This window comes from Vitis vinifera, chromosome 7 (assembly GCF_030704535.1).
Source record: "Vitis vinifera cultivar Pinot Noir 40024 chromosome 7, ASM3070453v1".
In the NCBI taxonomy this organism is placed as follows: Eukaryota; Viridiplantae; Streptophyta; class Magnoliopsida; order Vitales; family Vitaceae; genus Vitis; species Vitis vinifera.
Window position 1 is genome coordinate 25,160,724 of NC_081811.1, and position 17,483 is coordinate 25,178,206.

The 17,483-nt window shown below is 35.8% G+C and overlaps 2 protein-coding genes across 5 annotated transcripts; one reads left to right on the top strand and one right to left on the bottom strand.

Moving 5' to 3' along the window:
• Window positions 1–433: 433 nt before the first annotated feature.
• Window positions 434–7,682, top strand: LOC132254101 (uncharacterized LOC116803646). Of its 4 annotated transcripts, none has more exons than XR_009466233.1 (7): window positions 596–843; window positions 2,166–2,877; window positions 3,001–3,227; window positions 3,371–3,512; window positions 5,861–5,922; window positions 6,969–7,105; window positions 7,466–7,682. XR_009466233.1 is itself a non-coding variant. In XM_059738597.1 (6 exons), exons 2-6 carry the CDS (start codon window positions 2,204–2,206, stop codon window positions 7,004–7,006), a joined length of 1,143 nt encoding a protein of 380 aa, XP_059594580.1. In that variant the 5' UTR covers window positions 434–843; window positions 2,166–2,203; the 3' UTR covers window positions 7,007–7,414. The 4 variants fall into 4 exon arrangements, 2 of the variants coding, with proteins under 2 accessions (XP_059594580.1, XP_059594581.1); XR_009466234.1 differs by having other exon boundaries at window positions 599–1,016; XM_059738597.1 differs by lacking the exon at window positions 7,466–7,682 and having other exon boundaries at window positions 434–843; window positions 6,969–7,414.
• Window positions 7,683–9,481: 1,799 nt separating this feature from the next.
• On the bottom strand, window positions 9,482–11,627 carry LOC132254031 (uncharacterized). The gene is made up of 4 exons (XM_059737736.1): window positions 10,973–11,627; window positions 9,955–10,875; window positions 9,736–9,866; window positions 9,482–9,627 (listed from the first exon to the last, which is right to left on the bottom strand). The coding sequence occupies exons 1-4, from the start codon at window positions 11,625–11,627 to the stop codon at window positions 9,538–9,540; spliced, it is 1,797 nt and encodes a 598-aa protein (XP_059593719.1). The 3' UTR covers window positions 9,482–9,537.
• Between the last annotated feature and the right edge of the window lie 5,856 nt (window positions 11,628–17,483).

Here is a 17,483-nt window from a genome sequence, read left to right on the forward strand (position 1 = left end):
CTTTCTCTTTCTCATCCATACTCAGATATCCTCAATGACTCAATTTGCAAATGGTCTTTTGATCCTCGCCCGACCCAACTGACCCGTATCCTACAACTTCTATTTCTTTAAATGAACTCAAATTGAGAGTAAATATCACCAATTCACCAGTAACCAACACAACAACCCGCTCCGACTTGGGTCCGGGAACACAGATCGTCCGTTTCCAGCCAACCGTGGTCTGACAGGTGTCAATATGTCATTCAAAAAAAGCGCTGACAAGAAAACAAACCCAGAGTTACAGAGAACTGAAACGAGGCAAATGACGTACCATAACCCAAAAAGTAATAAAGCGAGGGCACCATCGTCAATTCATTGAAGCAAGGGTAGTTTCGTCGTTTCAGATCAAAATCAAGCGCATTTTGGCTACAAGCCCGAAAGCATGAACCAGAGAAACCTCTTTCCAATAACTTTTTCCCAAAATAAAATTCCATCATACCACCTGTAACAGCGACATCAGACGGCCCAGATTGTCCTTTCCCCATTCAGCCACAGCCATCGATTCCATTCCACTTCCCAGTATAAATCTCAGCGGTCCCGACTCCCAACTTCGAAGATTTTTAAAATGTGAAAATAAATAAAGAAATAAAGAAATAAAAGATTTCCAATTTTTTTTGTGCTTTCGCTTTTATTTTCCGCTTCGAGTTTTTCGGGGAAAAGCTTTTGTTGCTTTGTGCTTAATGGAGGGACCTTAAGCTCGCTCTCTCTGCTTTTCTCGCTCTGCGTTTCGTGCAATTCTTGTGAAGTTCAAAGCGCAAATCGATCTTCGGTTCTTTCTCTGGTTCATTCGCTAAGCCTTTTCAGGTAAGCTTTGTTTTTTAGCTTGTTTTGTTTGAAACGCGAGTTTGATTTTGACTTTCCGTTTGGTTCCTGAGAAAGCTGAAGAAAGAAAAGAGAAAGAAATTTGATTTTTTAGCATCCTGTGTGTGGTTCAGCTGCGAAATTATACTTTCTGAGCTGGCAGATGATTGAAAAGTGTAATTGCCGAAATTTATTTTCTGTTATTCTATTGTATTTTTTCCTGCATCCTAGCTTCGTGAATGCCTCAGTTTTTCTTTTTCTTTTTTTTTTTTCCCCTCCCTTTTTGTGATTTTTTTCTTGCACTATTTTGAGTTGAGATCTTCATTTCTGTGATCTAGATCGCTTTAGCTACGGAAAATTTTTTTTCGGCGTTATTTTTTCCTGTAACTATATTTGGTTGGTGTTACAGACTTACAGGAGCATTTTCTTCTTAGACAATAGAACCTTGATTTTATTTATTTATTTATTTTTTCAAGTTTTGGAGATAAACTGAGGACAGGAAAAGGACCAGATTTTCAAGTCTCAACTCAAGGAAATAATTGCCCAAGACTTCGTAGGCTTGAGCATTTCAGTCTTTACGGAACGGAAACGAAAAAAATGTTTTACTCTTGTTCTCTCTTTATTTTTCAGCTGGCAATTTGATCACAATTTTGGAACACTTAATAAAGGGCATGCTCTAAGCCGTGGGAAAACCCCGGGCCCTTAAATTAGGCATGCTTGGTTAGTATATTTAAGCGCATGCGTCTAAAGCTTCAATTGTGCCTAGCAAACAGTGCTGAAGGGTTCTGCAACTTGATTTCGAAGTTGACCTGATATTTCTGTTTAATCTTTTTTTTTTGTTTTTTTTTGTTTTTTTTTCTCCTTTTTTGTTTTTTTAAATTTCCTTATTGAAAGCTTTTGGAGTCTACTCTGTGATCTTAGTTGAAAACTTCATATTTGGGGTCAATTTGAACTAGCTTACTTGAAACTTTCATATTTGGGTGTCTATTTGAATCTTTACCGTTTGTTTTATGTTCGAGTTTCCCAAAGTTTCCTGAAGTTAAAAAGTGGCTCTTTGTTTGTTGATGTGTTTGTTTTTCTCTGCTATCTTAGGTTTGATTGGACTGTTCCCATGCAGTATCTGTCATGTGTTTGGTTTACCAAGTTGATTGATTATCTTGTTTAGCTAATGTTAGCAGAAGTTTTGACGTGTTAGAAGTGAATGCTGTCTGTAACAAATTAAGAAGTTTCATTTTTTCCCCTTTCTTTTTTCTTTGTTAGCAACTGCGGGTTTTATAAAGCAGATTGACAATGAAAGATAATTGATTGATCATTTTTTCTTCTAGCACAATTGAAGAGGGAATTCTGAAAATTTTGAAGTCTGATGTCTCCACCACTATTGGGTGTGGAGGAGGAAGGGCAGAGCAATGCCTCTTTAGTGGCTTCTTCAGGCTCTATGGATTGTCTCTCACAGAGTGGCTCAGGATTAAAGGAACGTAATTATCTGGGATTATCAGATTGTTCTTCAGTGGACAGCTCCACAATTACTAGCTTGTCCAAGGAGAATAAGAACAATCTGAATCTGAGAGCCACCGAGTTGAGGCTTGGTCTTCCTGGATCACAATCTCCTGAAAGAGAGCCAGACCTTTCTTTGCTGAAATCAGGAAAACTTGATGAGAAGCTGCTGTTTCCCTTGCTTCCTTCAAAGGATGGAATTTGTGCATCATCTCAAAAAACTGTTGTTTCAGGCAACAAAAGAGGGTTCTCTGACACCATGAATGGGTTCCCTGAGATGAAAAGTTCTGGTTACACTGAAGGAAATTGGATATTTCATGCATCTGGGTCCGAATCTGAATCTCCACAATCTGTAGGACAAGGAAAGTTTCCTGCAAATTCCACAATAAATGTAATGCTATCATCCAGGTCTTCTGGGGCACAGCCAGCAGCTGTAAACAAAGAGGCGCCACCAAAGGCATCGCAGGAGCGTCCTCGTGCTACCAATGGAAGTAATCATAACCAGATCACGACTAATAACAGTAGCAGTGCACCTGCTGCCAAGTAAGAGGAAACTACTAGAAAGAGGGTTTTCAAGCTTTTAGAAAAAAGAATGAGAGAAAGAATAAAGATGTTTTAATTTTCTAACATCATCATGACTATGCTACCAATTTCCATCCGTGACAGGGCACAGGTTGTTGGTTGGCCCCCAATAAGATCATTTAGGAAGAATACACTGGCGACCACTTCAAAGAATAATGATGAACTTGATGGGAAACCGGGTCCTGGTGCTCTTTTTATCAAAGTCAGCATGGATGGTGCTCCTTACCTCAGGAAGGTAGACCTGAGAACATACTCAACATATCAGGAGCTCTCTTCTGCACTTGAGAAGATGTTCAGCTGTTTTACAATAGGTGAGCCATATTTAGACTTTAAATTTCATGACCTCATGGTTAATGCTTTCAATGCATGGATGTAACTTACTCTAATGTGTTCAACTTGGATAAAAACTACATGGTTGTCAGGAATGGTGACTGCAGTTTTCTTATGATTTCAGGCCAATGTGGATCCCATGGAACTCCAGGAAGAGAAATGCTAAGTGAGAGCAAATTGAGGGATCTTCTACATGGATCAGAGTATGTGCTTACTTATGAGGATAAGGATGGTGATTGGATGCTTGTGGGAGATGTTCCATGGGAGTAAGATTCAATTTACACCTACTTTGTTTGCCTTAATGTTTCCTTCTTGGTAATTTAAAAAGACGTAGATCTAAAACTCTTGTGGAAATAGCTGTTGTTTGTTATTAAGTTACATATATATATATATGCTGTGGTACTTTTTGTAATGATAGAATGAATTTTTTTTTATCAAAGACAAACTTTGGTACACAAGTACTCTTCAGCTTAATAGCAATGTCAATTTTTTTTGGAATTAATAAAAGATAAAAACATAAAATTAATCCTTGATGTTTCTGCCCCATAAATTTATCATTCTCTTCCACAAGATTTAATATTTAAAAAGCCTCATTATCAATGTAATTGATCTTTATTTGATTGCATAGTATTTTGAAGAAATTTTATAATTAACTTAGGAAATTTTAGTATTAAATTAAAAAATTTATCATATAAAATGCTGAGTAAGAAAAAACAAAATACAAATGATAACAAGGAACTACTGTGTTATGGAATGCTTGTTTAAGTAGAAAATTTCATTTCATAGCTTTTTATACATGTTCAAACAACAACAAAATAAAATTTAAAATGTAACTCCATTTAAAATAATGCAATTTTGTAAGAGGTTCATATAATTTTTCCCACCTTCTTTTCCCCTGAGAGAGGGGACTCAGAGGGGCAGGGGGCATGTGGCCCCTTGCACCATTGTAGCTCCACCATTGCATATTTATTGTATCCTGTATAGCTGATGGGAATCTGAACTTCCTCTTCTCATCAATAGCAGTGTTTCTATCACATGCATGTTTCTATCACATGCATGTTGAATAGGTGGAATTTAAGTATGTAGTGATGTGAGTGTAAACTCTAGATGACAGCATGCCTCCCTCAATTCACCTGAAAGACCAGCGTATGGTAGTGTGATTTCATTATTTTATTTTGTTTTTCTGGTTATGTTAGGCTGGAATTGGTTCATTGCTTTATTGTTTCCTCTATATGCCTTGCAAAAAAATATTCTGATTTAATGCATTAGTCATATAATCTCAATTAAATCCATGAACAATATGCAATCCATTGAAAATGACTAGAAAAAATATTTACCTTAACAAAGGGATTATTTAAAACTTGAAGTAAGTCTCTTTCTTCATTCAGCCTATTTAGGGTCCTGTTATCTTTTAAAACATAAGCCATGTCTCCTCAGTGTCACTGCCCCTTTTGTTTGTGTTGCTTCTTGTTCCTTTTCTTTTCAACTTGAATTAATCATTGCTTATCAGCAGTTATTTGACTCTTGAGTTAAGTTGAGCCGACTCAAACTATTCATAAAAAATATGTTGAATGAAAGCTTACATTACTTTTGGCAGACATTGATACAACTAGAAGTGTCAGTGAATGAAATTCCATGCTCATTAATATCTGAAAGTGATTTGTGCAATTATTGGATCATTGTCTAAAGTCGCGGTATTGGTGGTAGAGATGGGATGTCACGAGATGGATTGGTCTCTACTACATTTGTATTGATATTGGCTATATGCTTAGTATGCTAGTTAAAGCTTCAAAATATTCTAAAAAATCGATGAAAATTTTTAGAAGAAAGAATACAATTAGATGCACTCATCAAACGAGGAAGAAAAATATTTGCCTTGTTTGACATTACTTAAAGGGAAAAGTGGTATTTGATTCATTAATATGAAAATATATGGAAAAAAAAACCTCAAAAATTTTAAATTAGTATTATCTTCATCTATTCAAAAATAATTTCAAATACATGCACTTTTTAACAAGTCATCCAATTATTCCCAAAAATGCCCATTTGCTTGCCATGTCATCCAAAGACATGATTTTGCAGTAAATTCCATATCAAATGATGCAAAGCTAATAAAGCCATGGAGCTTGTATGGGCTTGATGCCATGATGCAGCCTTGACTTGGCTGTACCTACTGATTCATTGTTGCGATTGGAAAATCTTGTATCAGGTCTTGAAATCATTTCAATATAGCCGTGTTGGATACAACTCAGCTGAGTTATATCAGTTGGTTGCTACTTTGAACCTTTTATTAGACACATACTTGTGAACTGGTAAATATACCTATAAAAAATACTTGTAAACTGGTAAAACTTAAAGAAAGGAAAATAAAAAACAGAAAAGAAAGAAGCTAGTTTATGATTTTCAGGTTGGTTGATGCTGAATTTATATGATATTAGCCAACTTGTAAAATTTGAAATATTTTTTATGAGATTATATGAAAAAAAAAAAAAAAAAACAAAACTAAAATGTTTCTAAACTGGTAAAACTTGTGATATTTCATCATTGCTGGGCTCGAATTTGTTTTGTTAGCATGTGTTGGGCAGTCATTCTAACTTACTTGGTTCAACTGCAGGTTGTTTATCAATTCATGCAAGAGACTTAAGATTATGAAGAGTTCTGATGCCATTGGCTTAGGTATGTGTAGTTTTGATTAATGATTCACCTTATTTAATCATTGGATTGTTGATATCACATGGTTTAGTTGTAAAGCATATTTGTTCCATTAGTGAGGAATGTACATAATAGAAGAAATTGTTCCACCTGTCTTACATGGTTCGTTAGGCTGCACTCACAACATATTAACATTCTGGATGGATGGGATCCTGACCATTCAACTGATTGTCTTATTATTGAAGCTAGTAAAGAGAAAATAGAGATTGAAAAAATTGAGTGGCTGATTGGAGTAACTATGCTGTTTTGTATCAAGTAAAAATGGTGAAATAACTTTAATACTTGGGATGGAAAATCTTAGGTATTGTGATGTTTGTAAACATTCTCCATTTGATTTGACCATAATTTCTGACTTGAGGATGGGTCCTTCCTGCACAATAATGCTTAACTGCTTGGATGATCAAATACTAACTTGACTACTCATATTTAACAGTGGAGAAGAAAAAAATTGGAAGATTCCTATGAATCTTGAGATCAGAGTGATAAAAATGTGGATTTTCAGTAATTTTTAACACTGGCAGCTTCATATGACGGTCATTCACCACAAGAGGTTGAATACACACTGTTATGAAGGTCTTGTTAGACTTTGTTGCAAGACCATACATGAGTTGATTTGGGGTATACCTTTTCAAAGCTCAGCAGTTGCACTTGCATCTGGTACTAGGAGTGGTTGGATGTTTGGTATCTGATTATTGTTTTGTTGATGATGAATCTTGACCTGAAACTTCTCAACATGGCAAATTCTGCTGAATGTTCACAATGCCAGTGAAAAATAGCTAGGATCCCTTCTCAACGGCTTTCTGCTTTATATTGCACAAACGGCTTTACTCTTTTATGCATATTATGTTCTATTTATCTGCAGTTTCATTTTTTTACCTTGCTGATTGAACCTGGCAATCAGCACTTTAAGAGTTGAGATGGATTCCTGAATCATGATTTTGTTTGTCTTTTCAACTTGGACCATGATTTTATTAGTGTTTTTAACTTTTATTTGGGTATCCTGTTCACAGCTCCCAGGGTGATGGAGAAATCCAAAAATCGAAACTAGGTGGTGCTGGGGGCCTTCCTGAGTAGTAGGAAAGCGGAGAAAGTTGCAATAGAGGAAGGAGCAAAGTGACAGGATGGCTCAGCTGAACAGCTGATCATGGTTAGCTGCTTTTCTTTGTCTTACCTATGTTTGGATTTGCAAGGAGAAGTCCACAGTGGTATGTGTGTGTCTTAAGTTTACAACATAGAACCTGATTAAAGTTTTATTAAGAAAATTAGTGTTTGGTGAGTCAATATTTCTTTATAGGAACCTTTAGTTGTTAACATGCTTTGTATTTGATGAATGTGTGTTTGATCAAAAACCAGTTGGAAATGATGTTTCAACCACTACTTTATGGACTGCTATGTGATGTGATGGATTATGTTATTATTTCTTACTTGAAATGTATCTGCAAGTGTTCATACTTCATCTCACATTTGTGTAAACATCTTCTAAATTGTGGTTCAACTCTATGTGCAGTGACAAGACAAAAGTGGAAGCTTTTCAAATTGAAATTGTAATGATTAAATGCCTGCCTGAAATGGTTGTGGAAACTCCTATAGGGTGGCAGCTGGTGCCTTCTCCTAAAGTTTGGAGAGCCTCTCTCCAAACACTTTTGTTAACCCAGGGGAAGGGTTTCCAGTGTATTGGTTTGTTGAGCTAAGTCGCCGATAATGAAAAACTAGGCTTTGAATCATCTTATCTTGCACCATTTTATCAGGCAGTTATGTTGTGAAGTATGGGCATGACCTGAATATCAAATGGTCGTAAATCATCTTAACAGACTATTGCTATGAATCTGGCATAGCAATCCTCCAATGGGGAACCTCCCGATTGTATCGAGGGTCATGGTGTGAAAAACTAGGACAAAGAATAATAACATGGAGAAACAAATAAGATAACTAAAATAGAGAACACATAAAGCATACAGTGATTGACGTTCGGCCTACTCTTACACATGGAAGAAAATATCGGTAATCACGGATATATCGGTACTTCGATTTTACGGATATATCGAATATATCGGAGATATATCGGCGGATATTTTGGAAAAAAATATCGATAGGCTTAAAATTGTTAAAAACTCATGGAAATGTAAAGAAAACTTCATAATAATATAATTAGAAGTATAATAGACATTTTAAAGATGTTTTGTAAAAAAAATTGATATACATATGATATAATTTGCGATATTAAATGTAATTATATCATGTCGATCTATAAGAAATGTTAATTTTGTAATTGTTCTCATTATAAAGTCACATAAAATACTTCATTTCATTAAATAACAATAATTTGTACACATTACATTACAATGTCCCTTTAATACCAAAATGAGGATCGATGTGGTTCAATGGGATTGATAGATGAAGGAACGCCGTCTTGCTGTTGGAGACAATATTGGTACCAACTCAATGAGCCTCGATAATATTGGTTAAAAATTCTAACATGCCATGCATATATCTCTTGAGTCCTGCCCACTGCCTCTACATGGATAGGATACTCAAAGTTCACCCATGTGTTAATGCCCAATCCTCCTTCCATCTGATATGGAACTTGGTAAGACATTTGTCTAGAAGGTGAATAACGCGACATACCATACTCTTCATCTGTTGAACTTGAAGGTTGACCATAACTCATCACATGAGGAGGGTAGACATTAGTCTCATTCGAAGAGTCACTAAATTGAGTTCCTATACTCATAGATTCAAAACTCCCTGAAAGTAACTCCTCATTATATGGTTCCATCATTCGTTCTCTTCCTCTATAAGGCTTCCCAATAGCTCCTATGCTTGGACCAACTCTTCTAGAGCCATGGTCTTCATCCTGTGTGCAGTGTGTGAAAGTATTTTCACAGGTGAATTGGCTGACTGGATATTGACTATGTTGACGTTCATTAATATCTCCTCCCGCATTATCACCTCCATCATCAGTTCCACCTCTTGAACCATCGTAACCAGAAGCAGAAGTACTTGCAGCACTAGGTCTACTACTATGGCCAGCACTTGTGGAGTCAATCTCTTGGTGGGAATCATCAGTATCTTTGCTAAAACTTTCAGAGTGAACTTCTTCAGACAACACACGTTCAACATTAACTCCAAATTCTCGAGCATGAGCAGCAATTCGTGGATCGGGATTTCCAACTTCGTCATCCAAATGTATAGGCCTCACCCATTGGAACAACTGATTATCTTCTTCTTCACCCACCTCGGCTGAAATGTCAAGAAGATCAAGATAATATTTTTCAGCAACTCGATCATTTTCTGCCTCCATATCGCGTAACTTTAGCCTCATATTATAGTAACAAAAAACTAATTGCTCCAATCAAGAGTAAGCCAAACGATTTCGTTGCTTTGTGTGGATGAGAGCAAACGTGCTCCAATTTCTCTCACAGGCAGTAGATGACGCAGTTTGTGAGAGAACTTTGATGGCTAGCTTTCTCAATGTAGGTGTTTGATTCCCATACATAGACCACCATTCAGCTGCAACCAATTTGATAATCATATAAATACTTATGTGGTGAATTTACAATAATGATAATCAATTTTTTCCTACAAAGACTCACCGGGCACCATGGTTGACCTTGCTGCAATTGCCGCTCGATCACCGAATCCTCTTTTTGCATCTCGAAAAAGCACAAGCTATGTATTCAACATTTAATTTGTTAATATCATATTTGTTAGTAAACGTTCAAATAAATTGATGAATGAAATTATTGTTTTATAGACAAATAACAGTTTTTTATTTACCTCATTTCCAAATTGACCAAGTGATTCAGTAGTTGGATCTAATTTTGCAAAAACATCATGGACCGCTTGAAGTAGTTCTGGATCACTACCAACTCCACGCCTATATTGAAATCTTGGATTCAAGAAGTATGCTACAATAAAATTAAGTAGAGTTAGTATTTTTTAAAACAAAATTAAATACAGAGTAAAAACTTATAAAGATATATAGTACTTAAGTACCTGCTGCATGAAGTGGATGTTTTAGTGTTTTCTCCCAACGATCTTGTATTATTTTGAACATCCAATCTCCAGCTCCTTGACGTGTAAGGTTCGTTTTCATCACGTGCATAAGCTCATACACAAATGGCATTGTGGGAACAACTTCAGAATCCATAAGTCGAAGCACCACGTATAATGGCTCATATAATGAAACTATATTTGTCATTCTGTCCCAATACGCATGGTCAAACAATAATTGCTCCAACTCTCGTCCATGTTTTGTTCGACTCAGCTTGTGTTGTGCCCAATCATCACTCATAAACAATTTTTTCAAATCGACCCTTTTTTTAAGAAGACTGTCAAGAGCAATATAATTGGTAGCAAACCTTGTAGCTCCTGGTCGAACAATGTCTCCACCACAATACAGTCTCATTTGTGCTAGTAACCAACCATGATTGTAAATGAAGTTAGTTATCTTGCGAGCATTGTTTATCACCTCGATAACACTGGGTCTTTTACCAATGTCTTCAAAGATTAAGTCGATGCAGTGCGCCGCACACGGAGTCCAGTATAAGTTATACTTCTTCATCAATTGTTTCCCTGCTTTCATGAACGCCGACCCATTATCTGTGACAATTTGGACCACATTTTCTTTACCGACTTCTTTGATAACAGTCTTCAATAGGTCGTATATATACTTGTGGTCTTTGATATAGTTCGATGCATCAACTGACTTAAGGAAGACCGTGCTCCCTTTAGAATAAACCATGAAATTAATAATACTTAATTTCGTGGGCCCTATCCATCCATCTGACATTATTGTGCACCCATATGTCTTCCATTTTTCTCTTTGTTGGTTCACATAAGCTTCCATTTCTCTGTACTCCATTTCCAAGTACTTGTTCTTTATGTCAAATGGAGATGGAGGTTCGATTCCCATTCCTGCACTTCATATAAAAAAAAAATGTAAAACATGTCACAAAAGACTATACTTACTAAAAGTATAACACAATATAACATTTAAAAAATTAGTAATTACCAGCTTGTTGTGCACCAATAATCATATTCTTGAAGTGATGAGACTTTGCTTTTGCGGGTGCGACGCTCTCATAAATGAAGAATTTGCTAATTAAGCGTCCCATCGTTTCTTTAATTGCACCACCCTTGAATATATCTTTGATATTTTTTTGTTTTGCTGCAGAAGACTTGTAAAGTGAAGGGGCAAGAGGGGGTGATTGTTGCGAATGTCGCATACTATGTGATTTTCGCATCATCGACGGTAATCCAGGAGACTGTGAAGACTCCCCTGTTTTGCGTTTGCTTCCTACAATATTCTCATATTGTTCACGTTCCCATTCTGATGCTTTCGAGGCACGAACTGCAGATCGATATGCATCCCGCTCATCTGGGTGCATATCTGCCGGATACATATACACATCTTCATTCTCAACATCTTCATCATCATCATCTTCGTCAACCAAATGTGTATGATGAGTCCCCATTGTGCCACGTAATTGAGCACGAATTTCTTCAATATCTGCATTTTTCTTTGCTTTTGCTTTTGTTTTGTCATGCACTAGGAATCGTATCTCTTCTTTCACTTCGGGCGGCACTCTCAGACACTTTTTGGTGTTGTTATGCGGGTCTTTTTGCATTAAATGAAACTTGAATCGCGTGATGCCTCCACTTTTCATCACCAACCCACAGAAATTACAAATTGTTCCATTTCGGTTACCCTCAATCGGTAAACAATACTTCTAAGCCGGATCTCGCCCTGGCAGGGCAGAACCACCTTCACTAGCCATGCTAAATCTATTGCAATAAAAATACACTTGAATGTGATTTCAATGTAAACAAAAATCAAGTCAATATTTAAATTTAAATATATGAGAAATGTACAAAATAATGATAAAGAATGACCATTGTTGATATTCCATATATTTAATTAAACTAATTAAATAATTTAGCTAAGTTAATTTTTTGAATCTAAATCTAATTCTATGAAAAATTTACTAAATTAAAAATTAATCATAATTGGATATGAAACTAAATCATGATAATCATAAAAATTGAACATATTTAATATTCCATATATAGTAGTTCATGTTAATTAAACTAATTAAATAATTTAGCTAAGTTAATTTTTTGAATCTAAATCTAATTTTATGAAAAAATTACTAAATTAAAAATTAATCATAATTGGATATGAAACTAAATCATGATAATTATAAAAATGGAGCATATTTAATATTCCATATATAGTAGTTCATATTAATTAAACTAATTAAATAATTTTGCTAAGTTAATTTTTTAAATCTAGATCTAATTCTATGATAAATTTACTAAATTAAAAACTAATCATAATTGCATATGAAAAAAAATCCCAATAATTATAAAAATGAACATATTTCATATTCAAAATATACTAGTTCATGTTAATTAAACTAATTAAATAATTTAGCTAAGTTAATTTTTTGAATCTAAATATAATTTTATGAAAAATTTACTAAATTAAAAATTAATCATAATTGGATATAAAACTAAATCATGATAATCATAAAAATTGAACATATTTAATATTTCATATATAGTAGTTCATGTTAATTAAAAAGTTAATTTTTTAAATCTAGATCTAATTCTATGATAAATTTACTAAATTAAAAATTAATCATAATTGCATATGAAAAAAAATCCCAATAATCATAAAAATAAACATATTTCATATTCAAAATATACTAGTTCATGTTAATTAAATTAATTAAATAATTTAGCATATTAATTAAATTAATTAAATGTGAAACTAAATCACAAATAATCATCTAAAATAAACATATCAATTTATAATTAAATAATCAAATTAACCTAAGTCAATTCAATAAAAATATACAAATTAATTACTATTGAATATAAAAATAACATTAAATCATCCATATTAATTATAATTGCAAACAAAATTAATTACAATTTAAAATAAACATACCTTAAAATTGGAATAATGAGAGAGCAAATGAAGAATGAAAGCAACAATGGGTGAAATTGATGGAAAAATGGCAATTTATAGAAGAAATTTGGGCCAAAATAGCCGTTGGAACACCAATTTACCGTTGAAATTCAAATCTGGCCGTTGGATCACAATCTGGGACAAATCTGGCCGTTGGATCACATTATTACCGTTGGAATCGCATCTGGGCCATTGGATCAACGCGGGGGAAATCTAAGCCGTCAGATCGCGCTGGAGAGAGGAGCAAAAAATCGGCGATTTATCGCCGATTTATCGGCGATTTCCCGCGGCCACAGGCGATTTAATGAAAAAATCGCCGATTTATCGAGATTCGGCGATATATCGCCGATTTATCGCCGATTAATTGGCGATTTTTGGCGAAATTTCCTCCTTCGATTTTTCTCCTCCATATGCCGTGTCGCCGCCGTCCGATACAAGATATATCGGCGATATTTCGCGATTTTTTCCTCCATGCTCCTACATTTACCATCCGTGGGCAAAGGTGAAGAAGAGAGAAATTTTTTACAAACGCTGAAGCTCTAGAACCCCAAAGTTCCAATTACGCTAAAAAAACACTCTCAAAATCTCTTCCTATGTATATTCCTAATCACATAGTAATATTTCACATAGGAAAATAATTGTATGGTTGTCAAAGATATCCATTCCTAAAAGAAGATTTAATGATATTTCCTTTATGGTCATCGTTATGTTTTTTTTTTAAAAAAAAAAAAATATTCTGTTCTTTTGTTTTTCCTTTTCAGTCATTTTATTTCCTCTTCAAGCTTGACACCAATGGACGAAAGTGTTTCCACACTTCAAAATGGGAAAAAACCGATTGGACCTAATCCAGTGGGCCTTGAATGGATTCAACCCACTGTTAATCCCCTCTCTTTTGGTGGCACCTGTCCTCTATGCCTTCGGCCCAAGACCCAACCAGCCCTCCAAAAATAAGCCGCATGGGGTCTCGGATCCAGTGGGTTGATGAATGACTGGATCCAAGTACAGGCCCATATAACATCTAAAGCTTCTCGCTTGCCTGCTACTTAAGACCCACAAACTCTCAGCCAAAAAGCAGGCGGACTGTGCCTGGACACTGAAAAATTACATTTTTAGAGTAATACTTCCCTTTGCAAAACAATGCAAAATTAACTAATCCCGAATCTCATGAAAAGCACATTCGGTATCCAAAAAAAGTGTGGATGATGACTTTTTCACACTTGGATGAACCCTCGGCCTATTGCAGAAATATTTAAGGAATTTAATCCGAAGTGGGGGTCTTTGTTAGTGGAAGCAATCATTCTTGGCTTATTGCTTTGCCTGCCTACTGTCACTATGCATTAACAATTGCTGCATCACTCAATTCTTTCCTTCACGTTATTCTTTTTATTTTCCAATGTCTGACTGTGACACTTAAATCGACTTGATTATATCACCTTTTGACATTTGGTTTCGCCAGGTTGACCTTTTCATTTGAAAACACTAACACTATTAGCCCTGTGACATGTATATAATATTGTGTGTTTTGTTGGCTTTTGCCTCAATAGCAATCCATGTTGGTAGATTGGTTGCTACTTCTAATTATTGTGGGTGAATTAGTGCCTGCTTAATCATGATCAACACTAGCTATTAAAGTAAATTGCAAAATGGATCTCTTCATTGGACTTCCTCTCTTATTGTGGGATTCCATGGATTGTCATGTTTCCTCAGATTCAATCATGCTAAATTGAATGGCTTTTGTCTTTGTCTTAGGAACCACTGTTTCGTTTTCCTTTTAGGAAAACAGCAGCTTTATTTGTTATCTTTGGCAGAACATGGGGGAATTGATGATAGATATATTCTTTCAACTGTGCCTACCCATTTCAGAACTTGGCATTATATGACTTGGATAAAATTGATTTCTGGGTTTCTCGGGATGGAAATGCTGGAAATTCTTAAATTTTCTTGTATGAATGGGGTTGCTTTCCGAGGAGAATAAAGAAGATGAGGTTGTTCTTGTTTGTTGGGGTTGGTTTATTTGATGTTGATGGATTTGTTTAAGGTTGGAAAAGTATATTCTTTGTGGAAGTCGGAATCACTGAATGTCAAAAAGTTCTTTTTTTTGGTAAGCAGAAAGGTAAAAATACTTTCAAAAGATGAAAAAAAAAAAATTGCAAGTTGGGGTGGTTGGTGAGGTTAGCTTTTGTGTATTCAGAGGAATATTTGCTTAGACTTGGAGCTCATAGCTGGTCATCCCCTTTACTTGTCTATTGGGATATCAAAGCTAGTAGAGAAGTTATGTAACACAAAGAAAAAATACCCCACCAGACCTTGTCTCTGTGACAAAGATTGGTAGCAACCCTTCCCCCTTCCCTCCACAACAATAATTACTCTAAAAGATAGCGATGAATGTAGTAAGGCTTCACATATGTGCCTGAAGCGGCCACATCGCCTGCTTCATAATTCAAGGACAGGAATTGCTGCACGACAAAAACAGAGTACAGCCTTTAAATCTCTTCTGGCTGCGAATCCTTGCTGTAACTGTCTCGTGTTCTTGATCAGCAACTCCACGCGTTTCTTTCACCACCCCCCAAAGGTCAGTGTCAGTGACACCTTGCAAAGGGTCATTATTGACAGGTTTGAGGAGTCCCACAATCAACTTTGGATTTGGATGATCTCAAACCATTTTTTTCCCACCCAGTTCGCTAAGTAGAAGTTCATTCAATTTGTTTCGCTGCCTGCTAAGCCATAGGTGGTGGTCCGCGCTAGCTCATCTTGCAATGCTGTCGTATCAATTGAGGCAGTTGTATAATAGAATGCCAGTCCGCACAGTCTTTGAGAATGATGGGTGCGGTGCTTATGATAGAGAGAGAGACCCTGATAGAGATGGGTGAGACAGCTACCTACTTACTGCCTTCCTGACCACCACTATTCAGTAGTCACGCACATCCTCTGCCCCTCTGCACTTAACACTCATTTAAAACGGAATCATTCTTTTGATTCCCAAAAACAATTTACAGCAACCCATTCAATAGAATTAGCCTCTTCCCTTAATCCCTTGAGGCAAGTTTTGACGTTGTACAACTCTCCTCCAAAGCCCAAACAAGTATGCTTTGCTTCCCTCGCATTACTTCTCAGCGGAATTAAAGCTGCACCGATTTGGGGGTTGAACTTTTGAGGTCATTTGAATTAGGGTGCACGTTTCACATGAATGGAGTTGGTTGGAGGTGCCCACCAAGCAATAATTGCTTCAGCTTTCGCCTCCACAACTCATCCAATGAAAATAACCGCAAGGGTCCCGCTCTAAGTAACGAATTGATAAATACCATCTGATGAACGGCATCAATTATAATGTATCATATGCGTGATTAAGTTTCATTACTTTGTACCCAAATTCGTCCCATAGTTTAGATTTTAGTCTTTTTTTTTTCTAAGACCAGACAAGTTGCTCCCTTGCCTAGCAGCGGCTGCATCTGTCCTTTAAGTTAAGTAATTTCCTAAGACGGCTCCTCTTATTCTATGATAATCCAAGCAGCAGTTCCACGAGTCCGCTCGGAACAGCCATTCGTTCTCCCCTCGCGATTGGCGTTTGTCAGCCACTAGAGTAAGTAAGAGAACCTACAGTGAATGAACTTAAAGAACAGTAGATTTTGACAGGATTTTACACCTTTGTGTCTGGCTATATCTGCGGATGCGCATAAAGATGGGACGGGATAGGTAGTCACTCAGTTTTCTAGCTAGGTAATTTAATTATGATTTCTACTGTTGTGTTTCCAAGTTTTACGGAGCATATCATTCATGAAACTATTGGACCCAAGAATTACTCCCAATCACAAACATAGGGTCTGATATTTTTGGTGGTTGTATGTATGAGTCTATGACAGGGCACCTACTTAGTCTACATCTCTAGCAATGACTTGAATTTTAGAGATGCATCCCAGCTTGTGATAATATAAGATTATGCTCCATAGATGCAGCCGTCCACACGGAGATTCACATTAATATTACAAAAAGATACATATATGGAAGGCAAAGCTGGTTGGTGGGGATTCTAGCAGTTAATGGGCTCATGACATGTGCCCCAATAATGGCAACATTTCAACCACCAAGCAGCTTCGCCTTTTGTTTTCATCACATTATGTGATTATTAGTCCTCCACATTCTATATTTTATTGAACAACCTATGCTCTCCTCCTCCTTCTTTGCTGCCTTATCCATGTGACTCTCAACTTATTCTAATGGTAGTTTGATCGAATATCCATATTTATTAACATAAACTACTAGCCATCTACCCAGGGCTTTTAAAATATGGATGATAAATTTATGAGTGTAATTAGTTATACCATTGTGATTAAGCAGTTCGGTTAATCCTTGTGCCAAGGAAGAATTATAGAATGTTCATAAGCCATAATCTTTTACATTTAATCATCCAACATCGTTTGGAAAAGTTTATGGTATGTTTAATAACTATTTTGTAATGCAAAAAAATACATTCGTAAATTTATGACAAAAAAACTATTTTTTTGAATGAAAGATACTTTTCTTTATAATTAAGTTCTTAATCGGAATTTTA

Bases quoted from the DNA above. Each gene is read 5' to 3' on its own strand.
- LOC132254101 (XM_059738597.1), top strand. From the start codon at position 2,204: ATGTCTCCACCACTATTGGGTGTGGAGGAGGAAGGGCAGAGCAATGCC. The intron at 2,878-3,000 runs GTAAGAGGAAAC...CATCCGTGACAG, and splicing joins AGCAGTGCACCTGCTGCCAA to GGCACAGGTTGTTGGTTGGC. The intron at 5,923-6,968 runs GTATGTGTAGTT...TCCTGTTCACAG, and splicing joins TTCTGATGCCATTGGCTTAG to CTCCCAGGGTGATGGAGAAA.
- LOC132254031 (XM_059737736.1), bottom strand. From the start codon at position 11,627: ATGAAAAGTGGAGGCATCACGCGATTCAAGTTTCATTTAATGCAAAAA. The intron at 10,876-10,972 runs GTAATTACTAAT...TATGAAGTGCAG, and splicing joins TATTGGTGCACAACAAGCTG to GAATGGGAATCGAACCTCCA. The intron at 9,628-9,735 runs GTAAATAAAAAA...TTGAATACATAG, and splicing joins TTGGTCAATTTGGAAATGAG to CTTGTGCTTTTTCGAGATGC.